Genomic DNA, 27,741 nt, shown 5'->3' with positions numbered 1-27,741 from the left:
ACAACCCGTACATTAGGGAGTAGGACAAACCTGGGGGCGCTGGCTCGAAACAAGTAACCCCAGACCAATATACCATGGTGACGAGCGGGAAAACCTTGAATGGGACTATTCAGGGTACTGCAGCAATTCTAGCCGCCAACACTGAGGCCAGAGATACCCTAGATACTAAGATTGGCGAAGTTGGATCCGAGGTCTCCTTTCTCCGCCAAGACCTAAGGGCGGATAATGGAAGCAGAAACGCTGGTCTCGTCAGTCAAAGACACAGTGTCCAACCTTCAACAGTGCGTCAATAAGCTCACAGTGGTCTTGCGGGAATTGTCGTCCCGGGTCGAGGACGAGGAGGGATGCGCCAGGCGCAACAACCTTCGCTTTGTGGGTTTCCCAGAGGGCTGTGAGAGTACCTCCATGAATTGTTTCCTTACCCAGTGGCTCAGGGAGCTCTTCACGGATGATATGGAATCCTCTAGCTTCGCGGTTGAGAGGGCAACTCGAGCACTTACGAAGAGGCCTCCCCCCAAGGAAAACCCACGGCCAGTCATTGCCAAACTGCTTAACTTGCTGCAGGACCTTCATCCCCCTTCAACATCCTTAACAACTGGAACCCAATCTCCACTGAGGACACCATCCGCCTGATGAACTCCATCCACTCAGGATCCCCCACAGACCCATGCCCTCACCACATCTTCAACAAAGCAGACTCCATCATAGCACCACACCTCCGAGACGTCATCAACTGCTCCCTCAACTCCGCCATCTTCCCGGAAAGCTGGAAACACGCCGAACTCAGCGCCCTTCTGAAAAAACCCACAGCTGACCCCACCGAACTCAAAAACTACCGCCCCATCTCGCTTCTCCCATTCCCGGCCAAAGTCATCGAGAAAGCTGTCAACAACCAACTCGCCGCCTTCCTCGAAACCAACAATTCACTCGACTCCTCACAGTCCGGATTCCGAGCCAAACACAGCACTGAGACCGCACTCATTGCCGCAACAGACGACATTCGAACTCTACTGGACAACGGAGACACAGTTGCCCTCATCCTCCTCGACCTCTCTGCTGTCTTCGACACGGTCTGTCATAGCACCCTTCTACAGCGCCTCAGAAACGTCGGAATCCAAGGAAAAGCTCTGGAATGGATCACCTCGTTCCTCACCGGAAGAACCCAGAGAGTCCGCCTCCCACCATTCAAATCAGAGGCCACTGAAGTCATCTGCGGCGTGCCACAAGGATCTTCACTCAGCCCCACCCTCTTCAACGTGTACATGAGCCCCCTTGCGACCATCGCTCGCCAACACAACCTCAACATCATCTCTAACGCTGACGACACTCAACTGATCCTCTCACTCACCAAAGACCCTAACACTGCCAAAACAAACTTACACGAAGGAATGAAAGAAGTAGCCGAATGGATGACGCACAGCCGTCTGAAACTGAACTCAGACAAAACAGAAGTCCTCATCTTAGGCACCTCCCCCTCTGCCTGGGATGACTCCTGGTGGCCAGAGGCCCTCGGAAAAGCACCCACCCCGACATACCACGCACGGAACCTGGGAATCATCCTGGATCCTCACTCTCGATGACCAGACAAGTCAACGCCGTCTCATCATCTTGCTTCAACATTCTTCGCATGCTCAAAAAAACATTCCGCTGGATCCCCACCGAAACTAGAAAAACGGTCACCCACGCACTGATCACGAGCCGCCTGGACTACGGAAACACCCTATACGCCGGCACCACCGCAAAACTCCAGAAAAAACTCCAACGCATCCAGAACGCTTCAGCCAGGCTCATACTAGACATCCCGCGTAAAGATCACATTTCTGGTCACCTGAAAAACCTCCACTGGCTTCCCGTAAATAAGAGGATTACTTTCCGCCTCCTAACCCACGCACACAAAGCACTCTACGAACTTGGACCCGAATGCCTCAACACACGACTGTCCTTCTACACCCCCTCCCGTCAGCTACGATCCTCCAACCAAGCCCTTGCCACTGTACCTCGCATCAACAAGACCACCATGGGAGGTAGATCCTTCTCCTACCTAGCAGCTAAAACTTGGAACTCACTTCCCATTCACCTTCGCCTTACTCAGAACCACCTAGCATTCAGAAAGCAACTTAAAACTTGGTTATTCGACAAGTAATTCCCCACCCTGCCTCAAGCGCCTTGAGACCCTATGGGTATGCGCTATATAAATCTATTGACTTGACTATTGACTTGACTCATTTCTTTGACACACAGGACGCCGTGTTTGCTTGGTCAGATGAACGTACCCACTTGAAACCTCGCTCTCCACCGCCCCTTGAGTCTGATTCATCCCGTGGATCGCAGAGAAACCAATCCAGAAGGACAAAGTCATAGAGTCGACATAGGTCTGGATCTGACCGTCACTCCTCCAGCCCCGAACAGGCATCCTGAGCAGACCTGCCGTTGGACTCTTTGGGTTTTGATGCCAGCAAGCTGATGAACATTTAAACGTTTTCATTCTATACACTATGCTTGCATGGACGCTTCGCAGTTTGTCTGCCCTACCCCAGACATTTACACCCCATGTTGAAGTTCTGGGGAAAAGTTGGTAACCATTGGAGGGGGGACTCTAGGTTCCCCCGTTGGGGGGCAAGGGTACCCCCTACCATGACAGATGCTCCTTGTTTTTGGCAGTCTCGAAGGGGCAAGATAATGGGTGTTATAGGGGTTTTGTATCTGTTGTTTTTAGATATAGCACATGCCCGGACGCACAATCCAGAACCCGATCTTGCACGACACTCAGTGCCCATATATACAACATAGATGACCACCCTGGTTAATACTCCCCTTCCAGGAGATTTGACAGTGGTGTCATGGAACGTCAGGGGCTTACTTCACAGAGTTAAGCAAGGAGCCATCCTTCGCCAGGCCAAGCAGTATATGGCCGACATCCTCCTCCTTCAGGAAACTCATATGTTGGGTACTAAGGCTTCCTGCTTGACCAGGTTTGGTTATCATGAGATATACCATGCAGGGTTCACGAGGGACTCTTGAGGAGTAGCTATTCTTATCCACAGTCGTGTTCCATTTTTTATGAGAAACATTGGGCAGACTCTGGGGGGGATATATGCTATCTTAACAGGCACATTATACAGAGAACACATTAGCATTGGAAGTATCTATGCGCCACCCCCACCTCCCTTGAGCTCTTCCTTTGTCGATATCATCACCCGGCTGTGAAGCGACCTTCCGGATGGTTTAACTCTACTGGGGGGTGACTGGAATGATATAATGCTACCATTGGATAGATGCCGTGGGTCCGGCTCAGGGCCTAGGACAGATACCTCGAAACTTTCTCAACTTGCTACCAGATTAGGTTGGTCAGATATATGGAGGGAATGTCATCCAGCTGAAGTGGGATACACGTATATGTCCACAGTCCATGGTTCTCTGTCCCGGGTGACCTACATATTTACGCCACACAGGTACATTCATAGATTTTCCCAGGCCACTCACCTCCCCAGGGGCCTGTCAGACAACTCACCAGTATGTATTAAGCTTCTTATGTACTTTCAAAAACCCACCCCTAGGTGGTAAATGTCCCCCTGGCATCTCCAGCACGTTGACTACCAGGAGACTCCCAACCGAGCAATACAGGAATATATAGATGTGAACTCTGCCTCAGCCCCTTCTAAGACAACCTTCTGGGAAGCCCTAAAACCCACACTCCAGGGGGTCGACATCAGTTACCGTACACACAAGAAACACGAACATTCCACCCAACGGGCGGAGCTAGAGGCTCATTACACGTCACAAAAGAAACAATATGGTTGCGACCCCAGCCCTTCCCTCCGGTGCAACCTTATTCACGCTCAACAGCAGTTACAGCAACATCTAATAGACCAAGCCAAAGAAATCTGGATGGCGTCACAACATCAGATTTACCAATGGGGGGATAAATCAAGTAAAATGGCACATAGGCTCTGTCAGAACTCACGCCTTCCAGCCCCGGTTCTGATTATCCGGGGATCCAACGGTGTTCTACACTCCTCCCCTGGGCGGTGGCTTTAGAATTTGTGCATTATTTTACCATCTTCTATGCACTGCAAGACCAGCTCTCCGAGGCTCTCATTGCAGAATTTCTTCGGGACATCCCTGACCAGATGAGGGATCAGCTGGACGCCCCTATCACGTTACAGGAACTAAATGCACCACTAGTGGCAATACACCCGGGAAGGGCCCCTTGGCACCAGTGAGTTCCCCATGGAATTCCTTCAGTCGCATGTGACTGCTTTGGGCCCTTATTTGTTGGAGGCCATAGAGGAGGCGCTTGATTGCAAATATTAACCACCCCCCCCCCCCGGACTGGTGGCTTGCGGAGTTGGTTCTCTTTCTAAAACCGGGCCATCCACCAGAAGATCCCTCTTCATATCGCCCTATATCCCTGATAAATTTAGAACTCAAGCTTCTGGGCAAGAATCTAGAGGATCACCGATGAGCCTGCATAAAAGACCTAGTACATTTAGATCAATCTGGCTTTATGCCACACCCGGCAACCCATCACAACACTCGCCGGGTCCACAACGCTATGGTTCTGGCCCCGGAACTGGGACGACCCGCAGCCATAATACTTACCGACATTGATAAGGCATTTGACTCCCTTAGCTGGGAGTACCTTTTTCAGCTCCTAGAAGCGGTCAACCTCCGCCCACGTTTTATAGTATGCACCCTCCTACTTTACACACAATTAACTGCCTTAGTGCGCATTGCGGGACACAGTTCGGCCCCCTTCCCCATTTGTCGGGGCACGAGACAGGGTTATCCCCTGTCCCCCCTTTTGTTCGCCTTGGCGATTGAACCTCTGGCGGTCTGGGTACGCAGAGATCCGGTGCTCCGGGGATTCAAATTACCTCGATCACAACCTGATCGGATTGCACTTCATGCAGACAACGTTCTTTTTTTCTTTAGTGACCAATGGATCTCGGGCCCACGAATCCTACAGATGCTCCTGGTGTTCGGACAAATATAGGGGCTACATACCAACCCCTCCAAATCAGTATTGTACCTGGTCTGTGGTAACCACAGGAGGGGTTAATGGGCTGCTCAGTTGGTACAGGTGACAGAGGGCTTTCAGTACCTAGGGATTTTCATGTCCCCATGCCCAAAGACTTTGTGGGCGCATAATATAAACCCACTCTTGACCAGCCTTCGCGATCAGACAAATATTTGGTCATTTCACCCCCTTCGCTAAACAGGCGTTCAGCGATATTTAAGATGGTCTCTCTTCCTAGACTATTATACAGATTACCAAACTTTCCATATCGTATACCGCTGTCAGGGTTTGCGCAAATTAACCCCATAGAAAATAAGTTCTTATGGAATGGAGGGGCTGTCCAGGTAGCGCTGCAAACGTGCACAATCTACATATTGCGGTGGCATAGCAGCGGCAGATGTTTTTGCCTATTATACAGCATCTCACCTTCTAATCATTAATGAATGGTGGTGTAGTACACCATCAGATCTGGCGTTCGCTTTGGAACGCGTGGTGATGTAAGGGGTTCCTCTGCTTCGATTACTTTACAGTAAAAAAAATCAGGATTTCCTCCTGTATGCCAGTAGAACAACAATCCGGATATAGAGGTATACTGTTGGGCAGACGGGGTAGCAGGGACGGTTGACTTAGGCAACCCCCTTGTGGTACGGCACCCAATTGCACCAGGTGGACACTCTTGACGGGTTTTCGCAAATGGGACCTCATCGGTATCTCCACTCTTGAAGATCAGGTTCTGGTGAGCTATTGTTACTTCTGCTGCCCTGTCCAGCATTGCCTGGGCCCATTCTCCGTTCTTTAGTTGTGTCCTCAGAATTTTCAGCATGTCTGATCTTCAGACCTGCTACCTTCTTTTTTGAGAATTGAGGTTTTGTTTGTTTTTCTGAACGTGTTGATCGTCTGTGGACTTAACGCGTTCTTCTTTTTGTTCTGACCGCCCTCTTCTTCTGGATGTCTGTGACGATATCTAAAAGGTACGAGAGGAACATGTATCAGTATCTTGATACCTATCAGGTTTTCTCAAATTATCCTTATTCCTGAGGTCATACCTCCCTTCAGATGGCTCCTTTTGAAGAGACCTACCTCGGGAGGAGAACGCTTCTCTTTGGAATGTTGCTTGCTATTTTCCCACTTCTTTTTAGAAGAGGTAGGATTGTATTTAGTAAAGCCCTTATCAGGACTTTCATACAATTGTGATTTAACTGATTTCCCACCCAAACTGTCTCTGCCTAATTCTTCATAGGATTTTTCAATTATTCTGGGTAGTGCTTGTTGTTGTTCTGTTACATCAAATTCCCTTAATTTCTGGTGGATTGCCACTGATGCTGCTTCTCCTTTAATATTAGATAATATTATTGTTGACACCTAGTCGAAATTATCCAATAGTTTCATACCTAAATTCAGAGCAAGCTCTGTCCCGTATTCATTTTGAATTTGTTTCAGGACATCAGGTATTACCGCCATAGACGGAACACCATGTGTTTTTGAGTAGATAGCAGTAAAGACTGTGCCCCAAGAGGTGCAGTCCTCCAAATGTGGTGTGATCCCCAATGGTAAGCAGATCGTTAAGATTCTGTGTTTCTCATAATGGCTAGAATCAGGAAATGCTGCTTCTATATGAGTAATTTTTTGAGCTATTCAGAATGGAATTTGTTCACATTTTGCTGGTAATTTACCCACGACTGCGTGTAAAGTCTGTGTAGTGATTTTGAGTGTATTCCCGTGGTGAGAGGTTTGTTGTGGAATAACTAATGGTGGTTTGACTGTGAAAGTCTGCATGACATACTGAACCAATTGTCTGTAAATTTTGATTAACTCTTTGAGGTGAGCAAGTAATTCATCCTTTGACATGTCTTCAATGTCAGGATAAGGTGTGTAACCTGCTAAAATCGTCTATGTTGCTCCTGGTCTACCTAGTGGACCGAGCATGGTAATGTGATTTAAATGTTTTAGGGCGCATTTAGACCAGAGCTCATGCTCCAGGTGTATGAGAGGAATCTCAATATCCTTGAAAGGAATATATTCCTCAGGTGGATCATCTTCTCTGTAGAAGTGAAACATTTTTGTTACTGGGTGTGATTCAGGGAATACTATCTGTGAGTAGAACACCTCTGTCTGGTGAGATTCATGTGCCTCCAGCACAAAAACTACTCTACCCCGCCCACACCTGATCTTCGCTATGCTAGCCCTGTCGGCAGCGAAGAGGGTTGTTGTGTCGCCGCCCCGGGTGGGGGAATGGAGATGAGGTATTGATCTGTATATGGCGGCAGAAAGGGTCACTTATAAAGCTAGAGGTTGTCCCCGGAAATTCCAAAGAGTATGGGGAAAGTGGAGAAGGTATCATGGCCTTGACGGGGGGTTAGGTTCTGATTGATGTGCTAAGGGTCCTGCTGAATAGGGCTGTGTTCCGGGGTGCTGAGGGGTGGTCTGGGGGCTCCGGACTCGAAGGGGGTTGCTGGCTGTTTAATGGACTATGCGAACCGATGTACTGTAGGAGGGTGTTGGATCTTGATATGCTGATGATTATGGTATTGTCACTATGGAGGGTGGGTGGGGGTCGGGGAGCGCAGAAGTGTATGGTTAATCGCTTGTGACGTGCCAGCTGTGTTTATGTTGGTTAAAAATTCAAATAATAATATATAATTTTTTTTTAAACCGCTCTACCACCTCTTGGTGTTAGGCCATGTTTTATACGTTTTAGAGTGATGGCTCTCCTTAAATTAGGAGGGATGATTATCGCATCCTCATCGGTTTCCTGAAAACCTTTACGATTAAAAGCTGTTACGACTGGCTCAGCCGCAGCTCCACTGTTTCCGGTGTTAGTCTTGTTTTCGGTCATTTTGTAAATGAAAAAATGCAGACCAAGTTTCAAGGGAACAGAGACAAGTTGAACACTGTATCCTTCAACGTTGAACAAACAAAACAGCTAATACATAGGATTTTCGTTCTACTCAGCTATAGTGGATATTATCCCTACCCACTCCAGACATCTTATGGAGTTTTATGCGGAGGGGTCTCTGAGAAAAGCACGACTGAGTCACTTCAGTATCTAGCATTAAAATAGTGCCTTACCAAACCATTAGTGGAAAAACAACACTGGGTGTGGGTTTCCGACAGTAAGGCCAAGCCTCTCAATCACAAAACAACAAAAGAGATGCCAGTACTGTGAACACTACTAAACAAAATTAAATTGTCTCACACAGAGAATTAAACTGAGTGCAGGTTCAAGCAATTTTTTCGAATTAATCACTATTTATTTATCATGTTTTTTAGAAGTTTTTTTGTTGGTTATTATTCACCAAAAGTACACAGAGGAAATTACAAAACAGACATTACATACAACAATTTTGATGAAAATGACATTAGCCTAAAAAATGTGCATGAATAACAAAACAATCAATCAGACGTGGTTGATCAACATCAGCACTCCATTCTCACACTCACACACAACACCAACATACAAATCAATATTTACAATTCCAATGTCACAAAATAGAAATTTAAATGTACACTAAAGAAACTTGTTTGATATACTCAGAAATTATTAAATAATTTCAGAAACACAATTTAGTGAAGAGAGATCTTATGGTGTAAACACACGGTCTACGCGTTTCGAACCCCTGACAGGTTGGGGGTTCTCATCAGGACCTCATAACTTCACAAAGAGTGGTGTGCACTAATTACTCAGAAACCTGACGTTGACAATTTACTGCTGCACAAAAGTCTGTGTGTTATTTGTAATTGCTCTGCATAGAGTAGATTGCCAAAATTGAATCGTGGACTTGGGAGTTGTTGTTAGTCCGCCGCGTTTGACTTGAAAGTCCAAGGAAGGGTCGGGGACCTTCGAGGGGATGACAGTCTCCTATAATCGGTGTCAGCGTCTAAGTCGCAAGCTTGCACATTTTTAATAACCAACAAAAAAACTTCTAAAAAACAATGATAAATAAATAGTGATTTTTTCGAAAAAATTGCTTGAAACCGCACTCAGTTTAATTCACTGTGTGAGACAATTTAGTTTTGTTTAGTAGTGTTCACTGTACTGGCATCTATTTTGTTGTTTTGTTACCAAACCATTAGGCGCCATGTAGTGTAGTTCCTATATCCCTGATAGGCTCTGCGCATCGGAATAATATACCCTATAGATGTAGCATAGAACTGAGGTCAGTATGCCTCTATCGAGTACATTAAACTTAAATAGTTGTGTGTGCCAGCAAACTCAGAGGTCACTAGAAACTTCTCGAATGAACAAGAAGGGATTCGTTTCTGACAACTACATACACATGACAACTTTGTTTCCCTTAGAATCGGAACAGTTCTTCTCAGAATCGTGGAAACAATAGATAACAGTTTCACTCAGTCAATCGGGCATGCTTCGTTTCTACAGAGTTGTACAGTAATAGATAGACAGGCATTTTCAATAAAAAGGGTTTATTGAACAGTCTTATTTCTCGTGCAAGAGATATGACCTGCTACAATCATAAAACAGAATGCGAAGTATAATACGTAAAGCGTTAGCAGTACGATACAATAATACTGCAGTAGCATGGTTTGTAGCTATGACATATATTCATAAAAATACATACATAAATAACATAGGCTAAAATGTGAATACTCGTCTGGTGCTTCTAGCTAGTTCTACCCCAGTGTACCTAACCTAAGGGTAGTACGAGGTATGAAGTAGGTGCTGTTTTTTCTATAGTCTAGTTTAGCTATAGTTAGGATTGGTGTTGACAAGATTTGCCAAAAGCCCCTCTAGGTTCTAGTCTGCTCCATACCTTAAAATGAGAGAGGTTGGAATCTCTTTCCGGGTCTCGATCTCTAACTCTCCGCAAGGGGAATCAGAAACACTGGAGCTGGATTCTCTGAAAGGAGGAGGACAGCGTCTGGTCAGTGTGTCAGGCGGAGACTAGAATTCCTTCCACACTTGCTGTGGCGAGCCGTATCGAGCTGTGCAGCCGAGCCGTGGTTTGCCAGGGCAAGTGCAGGTATATTTATACCTAGAAGGTGTTTAGGAATGCCATTATTAACGTAATAGTCGGGCAGAGGAACGTCATGAATGAACCCCTAAGGAATAGATGGCCATGCATAGTAAATTAGTTGTGACGTGGATGGACGGATGTAGGTGACCATGCCTGTATTTGGTTAGCATGGATAATGCCTAAATAAGGGTTGGATTTCTTTGCCTAAATAAAGGCAATGAGAATTGTGCCTATATAATGGCATACATCGGGAAACCTATATACGGTATCTAAATCGACACACAACAGTACACAAGTGAGCGAGGCCCCCGTTTATGTGGCAATTGCAACAGGACTCAATGACTGATCCAGTTTTTAACCTCTTCGCCGCTAATGACAAGGGTAACTCGTCATGGACTTTCCATTGATTTCAATGGAAATTACATTGAAGCGCCAGAAGTAGCATAGCATCCAAGTGGTTAAGAGCACTGTTGGTTAGGCGATTTGTAACTATATTAAGGAAAATGAGGGCACTGTGGACAGCGCAGAGGTCCTGTGGGAAGCATTCAAGGTCACGATACAGGGTGTGTGTATTTGTGCACAGGCAGCGGGCCTTGACGGACTCCTGAAGAATTTCTGCAAGGCTTATGACGAAGAACTGGCCCCTAGGTCATTGGACGTGTTTGCGGAGGCATATGAAACTGGAACGCTTCCTCCCACCCTCCCACACTCAAAGACGAACTCCTTGTCATGCTCTTGAAAATGGACAAAGTGGCAAATTTGTGCGACTCCTACAGGTTCCTTTCCATTATTAACATTGGCGCCAACATTTTGGAAAAAATTATAGCCAGTAGACTCCAGCCCCTAGTTCCTAACCTGGTACTCCCGGACCAGTCTGGATTTATGCCTACCAGATGGATGACACATGACTCACATACTGTCTTTGCCACTTTGCATTACTTTGAGTCAGATTTTCAAGCGGTGGCTGTGCTGCTTGAGTTGCAAAGGCGTTCGACTCTGCAGTGGGAGAATGTGTTCACCGTGCTGCTGCTAATGGTCCTGCCACCTTTCTTCCTCAAATGGATACACCTACTGCTGTATGCTGCGTCAGTGGCGCGGATACGCGTGAACAGCTGGGTGTCTGAAACTTTCCCTATAAAAAGAGGTAAGCGACAGGGATGCCTCCTGTCGCCAATGCTTTTTGTGCTCAGATTGGAGCCTTTGGCTTGTAAATTGTGTCAGCGGCATGCTCCAGTGGCGTTGCGATTTCGACAGCGGCCACTAGTGATCTTGCTGTACGCTGACAATATGTTGCTGTATGTTCGTGAGCCGGCTAGGTGTTTACAGGAATTGCGACTCGAATACGTGAATTTCTAAAGATATTTTGGTCTAAACTTAAAGTCGGCAAAGTCTATGGTGTTTCTGCTGACGGGCGGTACCTGTGAAGTGGAATTGGACTTCCCACTGACGTGGTAAACAAACCCAGTGCGGTATTTAGGCATATGGTTGCATTGAGATCCTAATGTGGTGCTCTCTATGAATTATGGCAGTGTCATTACTAGGGTTACAGACCTAGCAGCACAATGGCCCAAGCTACCGCATTCGCTAGCGGATCGAATAGCAGTCACTAAAATGACTATTTTGCCCAAACTTCTCTATTTGTTCGTCAACATCCCGATCCGCTGAATATCGTGTTGTTTAATATGCTTTAGTCAGCTTTGCTGACTTTCGTATGTGGAGGCAAGAAGCCCAGATGTAGCTGGGATGTGCAGGTGCAACCGTTTGGGCAAGGTGGCTTTGAAGTACCTGACATGTGGCTCTACTACTTGTGAGCTCAGGTGCAGTTTGCGAACTAATTGTACTTTCCGCAGCTGTTCCAGCCGCACATTGCAGTTGAGGCAGAATCAGTGCTCCTTTTGCCACTCGTGGCAGCTGCTGTTAGGTGGAGGTGGTAGGCCGTGGGCCAAAATCAACCCTGTACAATGCACTGCTTTCCAGAGTTTTAAGAACCATGACCCACTTTTAAGATCAGCAAACTTTTGCAAACGGCCGAGCTTGAATGGACACAAGGTGGGCGATTTTTTCAATGTAACTAAAGCATAGTTTGGTATGGCACTGTCATTTACAAAGAGCACATTTCCGTTGTATTAACCACTAAATGTGCATGGACCAACAATTTTTCTGAAAAAATATTTTGCCTGCAGGTGATTATATGTGCACATCACATTTCAGTGAATATCATTTGTGCATCACCATGTAAAGTGTCTTGATTTGTATTGATCCTAATAAAATCTTTCTTTGCCTCACCCTTCAGAATTACAAAACAATATGCTTCATTTTTACTTTCCTAACTGCTGAATGTATATATTTCATTTGCAAGGATTACATTTCTTGGTGTGCTACAAAACCCTGAAGCCTTCCCTTCACCGTGTCTGTACCCTAGTAAGATTGTCATATAAATCACTTTTCTTTCTATAACTGCAAAGTGAGAGGAGTTTGTAAACACCAATACCCAAGTTTACAAAATAAGCACCAATTCGTCAGATGACCTAGACTGACATTTGACCTCTCTGATTTTGAAGCACAATGAATGTGACAAGTTAAACACAGAATTTAAAGGTATTTTTTTTATTGCTTGGGCTTTTCCAACACATCAGCTCATGAGCGACCACAGGGTCGGGACCCACAGTTTTGGAAACAATGATATAGATGATCCCATCTCAAATAGTGCAGACAACGTACAATGCAGTGGACTGGTGTGCTGCCATGAGGAAGGCCTCATGGTTGTCTTAATTTCAATCATTAAAGTCTATCATATTTTGACTTGTTACATTTGTGTCTCTGTAACGGCAGCGGAGAGAGCCTTGCCAGTAAAAATATCTTACATAAGGATCATTGCTGTCTTTAGTGGCCTCCCTGCACCTTCCCAAAGGAACGCTCTGCCTCAGACGCACGCTCTCCAGACGTATCGAAACGACCCACCCACTCTAGTGGCACAAGCTTGTCAGCCACCACCCACTAGAGCACGGGTACCCATAGTACGGCCCGGTAAGCCTTCCTTGGCTGCCTGCGGACCTTTCAGACATCGTACCTATGTTTACATTTTTTTTTATTATTGTTTCAGTAAACGCCCGGTTTCTCAGAGACTCATCTCTGTGGGGGCCGGGGGATTCCAATGATTGTCAGAGTGGAGATGCAGGGGGGAGACAGAGGGAGGGTGAGGGAGACAGGGGTTGACAGAGGGAGAGAGAGACAGAGGGTGGCAGAGAGTGGCAGTCAGGGGGAACAGAGGAAAGGAGACAGAGGGAGGGATAGGGAGACAGAGGGTGACAGAGGGAGGGAGGGAGGCAGAGGGAGGGAGAGGAAAGGAGACAAAGAGAGGGAGGGAGACAGAGAGGGAGGGAGATAAAGGGAGGGAGACCGTATGAGGGAGACAGAGGGGGCGGAGACAGAGGGAGACAGAGAGAGGGAGGAGGGCGAAAGAGGGAGGAGGGAGACAGAGGAGGGAGGGAGACAGTGAAGAGAGACAGAGGGAGACAGAGAGAGAGAGAGAGAGAGAAAGAGAGAGAGACGGCGTGAGACAGAAGGAGCAGGGCGACAGATGGAGGCGGACAGAGGGAGGGCGACGGAGGGAGACAGACAGACAGAAGGAGACAGACGGAGGGAGACAGAGGGAGAGAGAGCGAGGGAGAGAGAGGGGGAGGCAGAGAGAGAGAGATGTGCGTATGCATGTGGTGGCTCAGTGGACGAAGGCATCTGCTGCAGGGACCTGTGTTCAACCTCATGGTCACATTTTTTTTTGCTTTAGCCCAAGGCCCTCTCCCTCTGGCCCCACCCCCACTGGTGCGGCCCTCAGCCACAAACCACACTGAAATTGTGGCCCGAGAGAAAGTTTGTGAGTTTGTGCACTAGATCCTATCCTGACAAACACATAAACCTTGTTACCAGAGTCATCTTCCTGAAAGTGTCCAGGCTAATAGATGCAGGAACTCAGTACATCTCAACAATTCTCTGATCTAAAAAGAAATCACCTATCTATGCGAACAGCCTCCGCTGTCACTTCTGATGCCTACTTAGAAGTACTTGCTCTCAAAACGTCAACCTCCCCCTTTTTTAGGTCTCGCCTGAGCCAGCACGCATGCGCTGCCTTGTGAGGCTTCTAGTAAGAACTTTAATCACACACATCTTAACCTTGTGTTGCTTTTTCTTTCGGCCACGCATTTGATTGGCCATTTGCGTAAGGCTTCCACAAAAAAAGCACGCAAATGGCTAAAGGCTCGGGTATGTCGCGCCTTATCTTTAAATGTTCCCTTTCACAGCCTATGTGTCTCTGGAGCGAGCACAGTCATCAGCAGTGCGCAGTGCGCAGTGTGCCAGCTGGACAGCAGTCTGCATTCCAGTATCAGGTTACTTTCGCAGCCACTGTGATAAATGTTTACTTCCAGAGCGTTTTGCTCTTGGGAGCCAGCAGCGGTGCGCATGGGCCATCTGTTTATAATTGGCTTGGCCGCGCTTGTCTCCCACGCAGTCTGTCTCCCCCCTCTTGTTTTTCATTGTCCTTTGGTTTGGATTGGCATTTGGTACATGTCATGTATTTCTACTTGTCCATACAAATTTTTCTCCAACTAAAAAAAAAAGTTCACTTAAGTGAAAGAGATGCATGTAAAGGTTCCGCTAAAGTGTAATTGGTCAGTGATCCCCTCTTCCCCAGCAGCTCCGTCTAGCTGAGCTCAGTCCTCCCTCCTTTCCTTCCTTCCCTCGCTCTTCCTCTCTCTGCCTCCCTTTCCCTCCCTCTTCCTCTCTCTGCCTCCTTTTCCCTCCATTGCTCTCCCTCTCTGCCTCCCTTTCCCTCCCTCGCTCTCCCTCTCCCTCCCTCCCTCGCTCTCCCTGCCTCCCTTTCCCTTCCTCCCTCCCTCTCCTTTTACCTCCCTCGCTCTCCCTCCCTTTCTCTCACTCCCTCTGTCTTCCTCCCTCTACCTCCCTCTGTCACCCTCTTCATCTCTCCATGCCTGTGACAGCTTCAGGGCCCTCAGAGTAACACTCATCTACAGACCCCCGTGGACCCGTGCACAGTTCATCAACGCCATCTCCGACATCGTCAGGACGCACAATCTTGCTTCCACAGGCTACATCCTCCTCAGAGACCTGAACTTCCACTTTGAGAAAGCCAACAACATTAACTCCGTCGCTCTGCTTGATAACCTCAGACCCAAAAAGCTCGTCCCGACCCTCACCCACACTGCCGGGCACACGATCGACCTCATCCTCTCCACCAGCAAACACGTCTCCTTCAGCCACACCAACGAACTCCACTGGACCGACCATCGCTGTGTCCACTTCACCTTTAAAAAACCCACCTCGCACCACCACCCGCATCGGACCCCTTACCGCAGCTGGAACAAGGTTACCGGAGACCAGCTCATCACCACCCTTGCCGGAGACCCAACAACCGACACCACTGACACAGCCGCCTGCAACCTCAGGGAATAGATGGACGACTGCGCCAACACTCTCGCTCCGATCAAAAAACCCTCAAACAGACGCACCAACAGAAAGGCCAGCTGGTTCACCACAGACCTCCAGGAATCCAAGCAGACTTGCAGAAGACTCGAGAAAAAGGGGTGACGCGAACAGACACCTGACAACCACGCAGCCCTAAAGAAAGCCAGCCGCAAGCACCACCAATTCATCCAATCCACCAAAAGGACTTCCTTCAAGGAAGGCATCGACAACAACGCACAGAACAGCAAAGAGCTCTTCGACATTGTGAAGGAACTCTCCAACCCCAGCTCCAACGACATCCCTCCGTTGCAAGACCTTTGCGACTCCGTAGCACCTTCTTTCACCGCAACATCACAGATATACACAACAGCTTCAACGCCCAGACCCTCCCTACAGCTGCCGACACCTCAGACTCACCGTAGACCCTACCCCAGCCTCACCAACCATCCGATCTTCTGGACCCACATCAACGATGATGACACCATCAAGACCATGAACACCATCCACTCCGGCTCACCATCTGACCACTGCACTCACCACATCTTCAACAAAGCAAACCGCATATTGGCACCCCAAATCCAAAAGATCATTAACAGCTCTTTCAAGACCGCCACCTTCCCGGAAAGCTGGAAGCACGCCGAGATCAACACCCTACTCAAAAAACCCCCAGCGGACCCAAAGAACCTCAAGAACTTCCGACCCATCTCTCTGCTTCATCTCTGGGCGAAAGTCATTGAAAAGATTGTCAACAGGCAACTTCCTCACTTCCTCGAGGAGAACAACATCCTGGCCCCATCCCAATATGGATTCCGCAGACATCACAGCACCGAAACCGCACTCATCACTGCCAGTCGACATCAGGACCCTATTGGACAATGGCAAAACCGCGGCCCTCATCCTCCTGGACCTCTCGCCCGCCTTCAACACAGTCTGTCACCACACACTATGCACACACGACTCAGGAATACTCGACAAGGCCCTGGACTGGATCACCTCTTTCCTCACAGTCAGAACCCAGAGGGTCCGCCTCCCCCCATTCTGTTCTGAAGCTACCAATATAATCTGCAGCGTGCCCCGAGGATCATCCCTCAGCCCTACCCTCTTCAACGTCTACATGGCACCGCTCACCAACAATGTCCGCTCGCACAACCTCAACATCCTCTCCTATGCTGACGACACACTGCTGATCCTCTCACTCACCAAGAACCCTGCCACCACCTAAACCAACCTCCACGAAGGAATGAAGGCTGTCGCCAACTGGATGCAGAACAGCCACCTGAAACTTAACTCAGACAAGACAGAGGTCCTCATCCTCAGCTCCACCCCCTCCGCCTGGTACGACTCTTGGTGGCCAGCTGCCCTGGGAGCTGCACCCACACCCACCAACCACGCACGCAACCTGGAGCCCTCGCTCTGAATGAGCCAGCAAGTCAACGCAGTCTAAATTGTAAATTGATACTTGTATAGTGCACTACTCACCTGAAAGGGTCTCAAGGCGCTTGTACGAATACCGCTGTGGAACCCGACCTGGCTTTCCCTGTGAGGCATCCACTCCTGGGCACCCCCAGGGTGAAGGCCAGGAATCCTTAGCGTTGTGGGGGCCGTTGTGGAGATTAAGCAAGCTATTGCCCAGAGTTGCAGAGTGGGACTCTATGATTAGAATAGGCACCGAGGCGAGAATTATCAGGTCCGTGGACTTTTGAGCCCAAGACCCGCCGAGGCGGGGAATTGAACCCTGGTTCAGGGCTAGACCTCTGCATCAGGGTCTGCTGCTCTAACCATTGAACCACACTTCTCCACCCATCTCCTCCTACTGCTTCAACACCCTCTGCATCCTCCGCACTGGAACTAAAAAGACGGTCACCCAGGCTCTCGTCAGCAGCAGACTGGACTATGGCAACACCCTCTACGCAGGAACCACGGCCAAACCCCAAAAAAGACTCCCGAGGTATACAGAACGCATCTGCACGCCTCATTCTCGACATATCCCCCACTCCAACATCAACACCCAGCTGAAAGACCTGCACTGTCTCCCAGTCAACAAGAGGATCACATTCAAGCTCCTCACCCACGCTCACAAAGCACTCCACAACTACTGACCAGTGTACCTCAACAAACGCCTCACCGTCTACACCCCGAACAGCCAGCTTCGCTCCGCCGATCTTGCCACCATCCCATACACCCACAGGACCTCCACCGGTGGCAACCAAGTGAGAATGTGGAACTCACTTCTGCCTCAGCTCCGGACCACCACCTCCTCCCAGGCCTTCAAAACTGACCTCAAAATTCTCCTCCTTCAAAGACCCTTCCAAATTTAATTCACACCCTCTCTATTATCTGAAGGAAGACCTTCCATTATAGAGAATCGTTTTCTCCACGACTATGGAAGTGCCTTCCCAGTGTGTTCTGCCAATTATTGCAGTATTATCCTTCTACCTGTTTTTGGTACTCTTTTGTAACATGCACACGTCACTTTTCTCTTGTAACACACTGTTTGCTACCTCTTACATTTTGTTTGTTTTAGATACTTGCACAAGTGCCACCACTGCCTACGTAACGTTTGTTCTTGTGTTTGAGTGTCTGCCATTTATTGCAGTACTACCTCTACTTGTATTTTGTACGCGTTTGTAACCTGCACACGTCACTTTTTCCTCCTGTAATGCACCGTTTGCTACCTCTTGTATTTTGTTTGCTCACAATTTTCACTTTTGCCTCATGTAACTTAACGTTTACTTTTGTAATTTGTTCACTTGTAATTTTCTCCTCATGTATCAGTTCTGTTCCTATTGTGAAGCGCTCAGACACCTTCGGGTAAAGTCTGCGCTATATAAAAATGCATAAAATAAGATCCATCTCCTATCTTGCCGCCTGCACCCAGCCTCCTCTCAGCGCCTTGAGACCCTCACGGGTGATTTAATTTTTTTTATTTTAAAAGTTTTATATATCGCTAGCCTAACCCGTAAGTATCAGAGTGCTTTACATACACACAGTAAACAGCAGATCGCAAATAACTGATTGATTGCTTAATGTGACAACAAGCTGAAAGTGATACTCTGTTTGTTGATGGAGACTCATGTGAGGGTAACGTGTTGTCTTCTGTGTTCCATATTAATGACAGAACACAAAAAAATTATTTGTTGTATCCTGGCATGCCTGATTCTCTGAGCGAGGAGACTTGCCAGCTGCTGGAGGATTACCTCTGAAACTGCAGCCTTGGCCCCTCCAGCTCTTGGCCACCGGTCAGCCCCAAGGTCAGCACCCTAATGAGCGTAACTGCCGAGGTGCTGGAGCCGCACCGGGACTCCTTCCAAGACTCCTGCTGTGCACCGGAGTCTGCCCTGGTTTGGCACCGGCTGGCCCAGCAGCTGGGTGACGAGGCAACCTTAGCTGGGGTCGGTTGGTGGCGCTCACTGCATTCGCTGGATCTCTGGCCAAGAGGAGAAGCGGCTGTGTAGAGACCCCCACAGACTGGTGGGGGTTTTGAGCCACTACCTGGGACAGGAGAAGCGCGAATGGCTTGAAAAGAACGGTGGATGAGTAAATATACTTCTAACTTTGTTGTGTCCGAACCGATGGAGGCTAGCGCGAAGCCCCATTCATTCATGTGTCAGGAGTCCAATTCATTCATATGTGAGGAGTCTTGGAGCGAGTCCCATTTCTACCTATGTATTGAGCCCAAGGAAAGACCTCTACTAATAACACACTAATTATTCCTCCTTTTTATAGCACGGATATTTCACATGATTATGTAGGGGGCACTATGTACAGTACTGCTATTTGTTGTATAGTGGTCGTTGCTTATGGCACCCTTCATGTCGTTAGACCTGACCAGTCAATGCATAGTGTAATTCTCTTTCAAGTATAATTAGCCATATTCATAGCAACATTCATTCACGTGAGTGGGTTTGTATGCACTGCAGCATTCATGCGAGCTCTAGGCACTGCACCACTCGAGTGGCCTAGGCACAGCACCATTCATTGCACCCACCCTCTTCTACATCAGGCATGTGACAGTTTGACTTTCATAATCCATCATTCTCTGGAGTAGCTCGCGAGACACCCCCTTAGCTCGTCACTCGTCTTCCAGGCGCTCCACAGTACCGTGTATTTCTACCCATCACATTAGCGCCCTGTGCTTTGTTCGGGTGAACAGACTTTGAAAGCCAAAAACCGGAATATTTCACAAAAATAGACGGACTACAATTTACTCCAACCGAGCACAGAAAATGACAGCGCTCCTCAGCGGAGAATTACAGACACGTAAATCAAATGCAATTTTTGTAAGCCAGTGACAAGCCGGTTAATTAAATTGCGTTCTCATCACAGCTGCAAACTATCCCTGCTTTGGTAAACATAAAAGGGCACCTCCCATCGTTTTCGGTCGACCCTCTCTAAAAACCGGGACATTAGCTTAATTTCTCGCAATCGGCTGTAACAGCTGCTGAAACCCGGACCTGTCCCGGCAAAACCCGGGCCGCCTGGCCACCCTATGCTTAGCGGTATATGTCCTGCTACAGCTTCACATGGAGCCGCAAATCCCAGTGTTGATAAGTGACCTCTCGTTGCCCGATACTCTGCCTCGTATTCCTGTCGTGGCGCAAGTAACGAACACAGCAGAGGCACCCCCCACATGGTCGCACCGCCCGAATCCCAATAAATTCAGACCACACCAGTTTATTTTATGGAAGAATTAAGGCCGCAGTTTATTAGGCATTTATCACTTACAAGCGATCCTTTACAAGCCATTATTTCTGTTTTGGCGACCGTGCGTCCTTACCCAACCAGCTCTGCACTGTGCCCTACATTCAGTGCGGCTCTCTTTACAAAGGGACTTGTCACCGTCCTTAACCACCAATGCCTCTGCACTGTGCCCTACATTCAGTGCAGCTACCCTTGCCCAGGCCACCCCCTCCCTGGGACAAACCTTTTCCTTTCTCTCCGGGCAAGCTTCTGCTTCCGGCCCGACCGGGTAACCTTTTACCTCCGGTTTCCACACACTCCTTGGGTAAGCGTCTGCTTTAACCCAAACCGGATGGCCCCCTTTGCCACCGGTGTCCAATCACTCCCGGGTAACCAGCCGGTTCCCACCCGGCCGGGTGACCTTTTCACTTCCGGGGCCCACACATTCTGTTCCGGGTTGGCGTTTGTCCCCGCCCCCCGCCCGCGTTGCGCCATTAATTGTTTACTTCCGGTTCACCTGAACACAGGGAGCTCAGGGAGCTTGCCAGTGACCCCCTGGGTCCCGCCTGCCCCATTTGTAGTCTGAGCCCTCTGCGCCACCTGCTTTTTGTATTCTTCTTGGATCGCTTTGTAAGTACCGCCTATTGTCCCTTCTTCCGAAACCACAGGATCTCTTGTAAGCCCCATATGCCTCTGCGACTACTCTCACCTCTTTTGTCTATCCCCCCCTTCAATTCCTGTCCCTCCAAGGGTGGGTGGGCGGGTCTTCTCCTGCCAAAATTCCCCGGAGAAAAGAGGGCCTTGTGCCCGGTGCCCACCCTTAAATAGCCCTTAATCCCCCTACACATTCCTACCTTAAATTTATGGCTGAGCTGGCCCAGCCCCAATGCTTGGTGGGCCCGCTCTTTTCTCTTTCCCTGCCTTTGCTCCCCTTATCTCGAGCCAATCATTGGGTGCTCGGGCTCTGCCTCCCGGGGGTGGCCTCCACTGAGACCCCCGGTCCAGCCACTGTCCCCCCTCCCCCTGGGGAGTGGGGGGGGGCCGAACCAAGGGGCACAGCAGAGGCACCCCCCACATGGTCGCACCGCCCGAATCCCAATAAATTCAGACCACACCAGTTTATTTTATGGAAGAATTAAGGCCGCAGTTTATTAGGCATTTATCACTTACAAGCGATCCTTTACAAGCCATTATTTCTGTTTTGGCGACCGTGCGTCCTTACCCAACCAGCTCTGCACTGTGCCCTACATTCAGTGCGGCTCTCTTTACAAAGGGACTTGTCACCGTCCTTAACCACCAATGCCTCTGCACTGTGCCCTACATTCAGTGCAGCTACCCTTGCCCAGGCCACCCCCTCCCTGGGACAAACCTTTTCCTTTCTCTCCGGGCAAGCTTCTGCTTCCGGCCCGACCGGGTAACCTTTTACCTCCGGTTTCCACACACTCCTTGGGTAAGCGTCTGCTTTAACCCAAACCGGATGGCCCCCTTTGCCACCGGTGTCCAATCACTCCCGGGTAACCAGCCGGTTCCCACCCGGCCGGGTGACCTTTTCACTTCCGGGGCCCACACATTCTGTTCCGGGTTGGCGTTTGTCCCCGCCCCCCGCCCGCGTTGCGCCATTAATTGTTTACTTCCGGTTCACCTGAACACAGGGAGCTCAGGGAGCTTGCCAGTGACCCCCTGGGTCCCGCCTGCCCCATTTGTAGTCTGAGCCCTCTGCGCCACCTGCTTTTTGTATTCTTCTTGGATCGCTTTGTAAGTACCGCCATGCCTCGCCGGTAGCTATCGCTGCCTGCGAGGCCCCCCCATGCCTTAACTGCGGCCCCATTCCTGCAAACTACCAACAGCCCCTTGCATACAACACTGCAAGCATATTTCGTAGCAGGACATCCGTCCCAGTGTCAGAAAGGTATACCCCATCCGCTCTGTAATACTGCGGCTGCCGCAAGTTAATCAGAGTGTGCCTGATAATCCCTAAGCCTGCCCCCTTTAGAAATTTGACCATCAAGCTATTTAGCCTCTTCCTTGACAACTCCATGCCATTTTGGGAGCGCGCACCAGCCCATACCATTCTAGGAATAATCTCGGACCATACTACTTCCGTTGAGCCCATGCACTTGGCTAAATTGGTGAGATCCTTCTTTAATGTGTGAAGCAGGTCACCCCGCCCCATCTCTGGAAGATCATTTCCCCCTAGGTGAATTACTAAAATACTCGGATCCTTCGCACCTGCGCGCAATTCCTCAATGACACCCCACAATTCTCTCCAGCGCAAGTCCTCTTTTCCGAACCATTGCACCCTTGTCCGTTGAAATGGGAACGTAGCATTCCACCCAAGGCAGTGAGCTCTGTTAGCCGCCCTGGACACGTATGAGTGTCCGATGACCCACACTGTTTTGTATTCTGTGAATTAGAACAGAAGCACGGAAATGTTCAGTACACGTCACCCATCATCCTTTTATTATACATAAAGCTTGCTGTACAGCATGTATATCCGATCCCCCAATTGAATAACCGCAACACATGTCTTTCCAATTTCCTTATCTGTCTGCTGTTGGGCGAATGTACCCCTTAAACCTGTCCGATTCCCATCTGCCTATCTTTTTTATTCCTTCCGCAGCCATGCCCTCCTGGAAGGCTGTGGTGGCTGCCCCAATGCGAAATGAATGTGTAGTGTAGTGACACCTTTGGAGGCCGGATATTTGCACCGTTGCTGCTAACACCCTTTTAAACTGATAAAGTGTTAACGGAGTCCCATCCCTGTGAGTGAGGAGGTAGCTGTTCCTATCCGCACCTTCCCGCTCCTGCAAGTACCCTGTTAAAAGCGTCACTGGGCAATATGAGCTGTGCCCCTCCATCCTGTTCAGTGTGATGCACTGTCCCCTTCCCACCTGATCTGTCTTAGATTGTCGCACCAGAAGGGACACCTGGTGTGTGCCTATGGATATGTCCTTCACTAACAGGGCCCTGTTGCTTTTGTCCCCTTTCGCCCTGGCTATTAGTTCACTAATGCGAAAGGCCCCAAAAAAGGCCAGAGAAAATGTTAGTCTGAACAACTTACTCTCAGACTCCGAGTAACACACCCTAGGGATGTTGTCCATTAAAATTTTTAGTGTGTTAAAATCAATCGGGGACCTGTTGTCCTGCTTCTTGCCTTCCTTTTTGGCCCATCCTTTCAATGCTGCCCTAAGCACAAAACCCTTAGTCGGATCCTCCAAACCCCTTATCTTTGCATAGTATGCTATTGCTGCGAGGTGCTCCCCCACCCATGATCTGGATTTTCCGGCCCCCTTGGCCCACAACACAAACTTTTTGACCCGCATCCCCAGTTGCTGCACATTGTCCGGAAGCATGGAAACCTCCGGCGTCATGTTTTGGAAAGTGTCCACACAGCGCCGATACCGGTGTCTTGTTCCCACCGCTAAAGCCTCTTCAGCCATATTCTGTAGTTCCTGTTCTAATGCATTATTCTCCAGTAATCCTCTTTGAAGGGAGTCATTTCTTGCTGCGCCTCTGGCCATTCTGTACGGAATCTTTCCCACTGCAAGCGAGAAAGAGCATCAGCTGCCTTGTTCTGAAAACCTGGCACATGCTTAGCTGTTATCTGAATATTATACTGGAGACATTTGCTCACTAACTGCCTTAATAAGCCCAATATTACGTGACATGACGCCGCCTGATTATTAATTGCATGGACGGCTGCCATGTTGTCTGACCTGATGACCAAATTCTTGTTAGCCAAGGTGTCTGACCATAATGACAATGCCACTACAATGGGAAAGAGTTCTAATGCTGTGATATTGTTGGTGAAGCCACATCGTCGCCAGGCAGTTGGCCACCTTTTGGCACACCACGCAGACCCCAATATTGCCCCAAAACCTCCTTGCCTGGAGGCATCTGTGTACAGTTGCGCCCTCTCATCCGCCGTCCATAGCGACGGCCATATCCTGACCCCATTAAAACTTTGGAGAAAAGACAGCCACATCTGCAAGTCTTGCTTCAGCCCCTTCTTTAACCTGATAAAATGATGTTTCCGAGTCATGCCTGCTGTGGCCCCCGCCAGCCTTCTTGAAAAAACTCTCCCAACCGGAATGACCCTGGATGCAAAATTGAGCTTGCCCATCAACTCTTGGACGTCTTTCAACGTTGCCTTCTCCTTTGCCAATACCTTTTTGATAGCTGCTGCAAAGTCCTGTACTTTCCCCACTGGGAGGCGTGACTCCCCTCCCTCCGAATCCAACTCTATCCCCAAGAATGTTAACTTAGTTGTTGGGCCTTCAGTTTTTTCTGCTGCTAATGGAACTCCCAAGCCCTGTGATACGACCTTGAAGGCCTCCAACGCCTGAGCACATTCGGGTGAGTTGGCCTCACCTACAAACAAAAAGTCATCCAGATAATGGAGCTTGCCACCCACTGGCTGGACTTTGTTCGTGGCCCACTCTAAAAAGGAACTAAATGCCTCAAAGTAAGCGCAGGAAACCGAACAACCCATGGGCATACACTTGTCATAATACAACCTATCCTTGAAATGGAACCCCAGCAAATGAAAGCTGTCTGGATGCACTGGTAACAGCCTGAAAGCTGCCTCAATATCCGCTTTTGCCATGAGGGCTCCCTTCCCCGCCTGCCTGACTAACTCGATGGCTTCGTCAAATGTTGCATAGGAGACCGTGCAAATATCCTGGCTTAGCCAGTCATTTACTGAGTTACCTTTGGGATAAGAGAGGTGGTGAATCATTCTGTATTTGCCTGCTTCCTTTTTTGGAACAATACCTAGCGGAGAAATAATGAAGTTCCTTAAAGGGGCGGTGTCAAAAGGGCCTGCTATTCTCCCTAGCTGCAGCTCCTTTTGTATTTTTTCTGCAACCACTTCCGGAAGCTCCTCCGCTGAGCGGAGGTTCTTAGATGATCTGCCCTCTAAAGGACCACTGTAAGGTATTTTGAACCCTTCCTTGAAACCCCAAAACAGTAGCTCCCTCTCCTCAATCTTTGGGTATCCATTTAAAAGTGTTGCCAGCAATTCAAAATGTATTGGGGATGGGCCTTTTGTAACCTGGCCCAGACCATGGCTAGCCCATGAGGGTGGCGCCCGCTGCATCTCTAACGATTGTTTTGCATGCCACAGCGGGATGGTCTCCGCCACACTGGGCGCACCCATGCCGAAATCTGCATTGTACCCCCCAGGTGCAATTGCCAGCGTTGAACAGCCGACATGTATTATCCCTCTGTTTACGTTGTAGCGGCTGTTTGAAATCATCTGCCCCCTTTGGCCCTCGAAATGCCTGCTGCTGCTCCTGTTGAGGCTGTTGCTGCCTACCCATCATCTGTCCCTGTCCTATCCCTGACCCTGAGGAATTATCCACTGTCCTCATGTAGTTTTGACTCTGCTCCCCTTGATGCCCTGCCGTTGTTTGCCCTGCGCCCACTGGGAAGCCTACCGCCCTCAGCGGCTGCTGGCCCCTGCCCGCGTTGAATTGCCCATTTGCGAGCCCATTGCTGCCTTGTTGTAGCTGCCCCCCCGCCTGTATTGTGGACGCTGCACTACCGGTACCCACCTGCTGGTCAGGCCCCACTTGTGTGAACTGTTGCCCTATTGGTCCCAAATGCTGTTGCAGCGTCTGTCCCCCACTTGCCTGATGCTGCATGGGACCTGTCCATGTATATTGCTGCCCCCCGCCACCCAGAGGGGCCTGTTGACATGCCCCAACTACCGCACCTTGATGCTGGGACCCCACCATTGATCCATTACCCGCGTATGCTACCCCCTGCTGAAACTGCACCTGTCCTATTTGCTGCTGTGTGAATCCTGCCCCTACTTGTTGACCCAACCCATATTGCGCACTCACCCGCGAATGCGCCTGTGTATTGTTAGCCTGCCAACCCTGTCCCGCCGACGTTGCGCCCCAGTGCTGTACACCATTGTCTGCGCCCGCCAAACCTATACCATAACCTGCTTTGGACCCCATCTGTTCCATCCATTCCTTAGCCTCTCTTTCATCCCATGACATAGCAGGTGATTCCTCCATGCGTTGGCGGAAGTTGAGGTCATATTGCAGCCATCCCATGCCTCCGTATCGCCTGAACCTGTCCAGGATGGCTTGGTTGTATCTATTCAACGCTGGACCTTGCTCAGGGAACTTCTCTAACATTATTGCTGCTAGCAGTGCAAATGCGTCTAACCAGTTGTTAATGTTCTCCTCCGGCCTGATCCTCTTCCTATCCTTCCCTTCCTTGCCGGGTCCAGCAACCCGTAGCGTGTCTACCCCCCTGCGCACATGCTCCAGTAGTGTGAAAATATCAATGAACTCCCTCCTCCAAACTCTCTCTTTAACCTCCAGAGGTATGTGCCATGCTTCTGACCGTGGCCCGTTCAGCCCCCCTTAGCCCTACCTTCCTTGGCAGCGTTGTATTTCTGTCATTATCTTGTGATGGCTTTGACAAGGGATCCCGTCCCAGGATCGTGGTGCTACCCTTTAGCGCCTGAGCCGCTCCTCTCCTCCCCCCCCCTACCTCGCCCCCCTGTTCCCTGCTCCCTCCCTCCCAGACTAGCGTTGGGGAACCCTCCTGTGACCCGCCCTTCGTTGTTTCTTCATCAACCACCACCACCTCCCCCTTCTTTGTACCAATAGGCTTATGCCAATTATCCAACAGTTTTCTAATGACTTCTGACAACTCACCTAAGGAACCACTTTCAGCTGTTAATGCCCCTTGTTTACTCGACTGGTCTTTGCGCAAATTTGCCGCACTTTGTGCATCATCACCCATAAATGCTGTTGCTGTTATGTCCTCTGTGTGTAACCTTGCCTTTTTGGCTCCTGCGACAGCTCCACCACGCCCCCTCGCCTTCTTCTCCATACCCCGTTTTTCCCCTCGTGTCGCTGCATAGGTATGCCCATTAATAGGAGAAAAGTCCCCTTGCAACCCCTCCACGTCCTTGCATTGTCCAACGCCTTCTGTGGCCTGTCCTTGCATTTGAGCCATTGCCAGCCCCCAACCTTCCCAATTCTTTGCCTTTGCTATTGATGCAAAGGTGGCCCACAGCTGTTGAGCATCCTGGCCGCGGTTGTATTCCATTCCCGGGACCACCCCGCTAGGTCCCGCCTCCTCGTTTGCTGCTAGTTCCAATGCACCGCCGTGAAACATCCCCTCCTCTCCCATCCTTATCCGGTGTGCCTGGAGCAATCCCGTTCACGTTGCTGACCTAAAATTGAAAAACTGTGTTAACCTTGCAAGCAGTTGTTGTCAGTGTCTTTTCCGCGTGCGAACTCCTTTAGCCCACTAGTTGTGCCGCCCCGACCCCTGCGGTGCCCCGGCCTTGCTGTGCTGTCCTCTGGCCCCCCCGGGGTGTTCCACGACTTTGCCTCGCATCGCCCCCTTGTCCCTTGACTCACCTTCCGTCACGTCACGACCCTTTGTGCTCGTTCCTGACCCTTTGCCCAGTCAGTGACCTCCGCCACTGTTGGCCCCACTCTGTTCGTTCCTCTGTCCTTCACTGTCCACTGTATTCGAACCGTATTCACTCTATAAAAGAAACCACATGTTAGTTCTCATCATTGGACACCCTTGTATATAGCTGCCCTCGCC

General features: G+C 49.3%; 1 protein-coding gene across 1 annotated transcript; it reads right to left on the bottom strand.

Moving 5' to 3' along the window:
* Window positions 1-22,678: 22,678 nt before the first annotated feature.
* Window positions 22,679-27,315, bottom strand: LOC147668671 (uncharacterized). Its single transcript, XM_086948530.1, has 2 exons — window positions 26,835-27,315; window positions 22,679-23,698 (listed from the first exon to the last, which is right to left on the bottom strand). Exons 1-2 carry the CDS (start codon window positions 27,313-27,315, stop codon window positions 22,698-22,700), a joined length of 1,482 nt encoding a protein of 493 aa, XP_086804656.1. The 3' UTR covers window positions 22,679-22,697.
* Window positions 27,316-27,741: the final 426 nt, after the last annotated feature.

This window comes from Lissotriton vulgaris, unplaced genomic scaffold (genome assembly GCF_964263255.1).
Source record: "Lissotriton vulgaris unplaced genomic scaffold, aLisVul1.2 SCAFFOLD_1450, whole genome shotgun sequence".
NCBI lineage: Eukaryota > Metazoa > Chordata > Amphibia > Caudata > Salamandridae > Lissotriton > Lissotriton vulgaris.
Note: the sequence above shows the minus strand (reverse complement) of the source record. Positions and strands in the feature narration are given on the sequence as shown.

Bases quoted from the DNA above. Each gene is read 5' to 3' on its own strand.
- LOC147668671 (XM_086948530.1), bottom strand. From the start codon at position 27,315: ATGGGAGAGGAGGGGATGTTTCACGGCGGTGCATTGGAACTAGCAGCA. The intron at 23,699-26,834 runs GTGAGTTGTCAG...TCTCGCTTGCAG, and splicing joins AGCTGAAAGTGGTTCCTTAG to TGGGAAAGATTCCGTACAGA.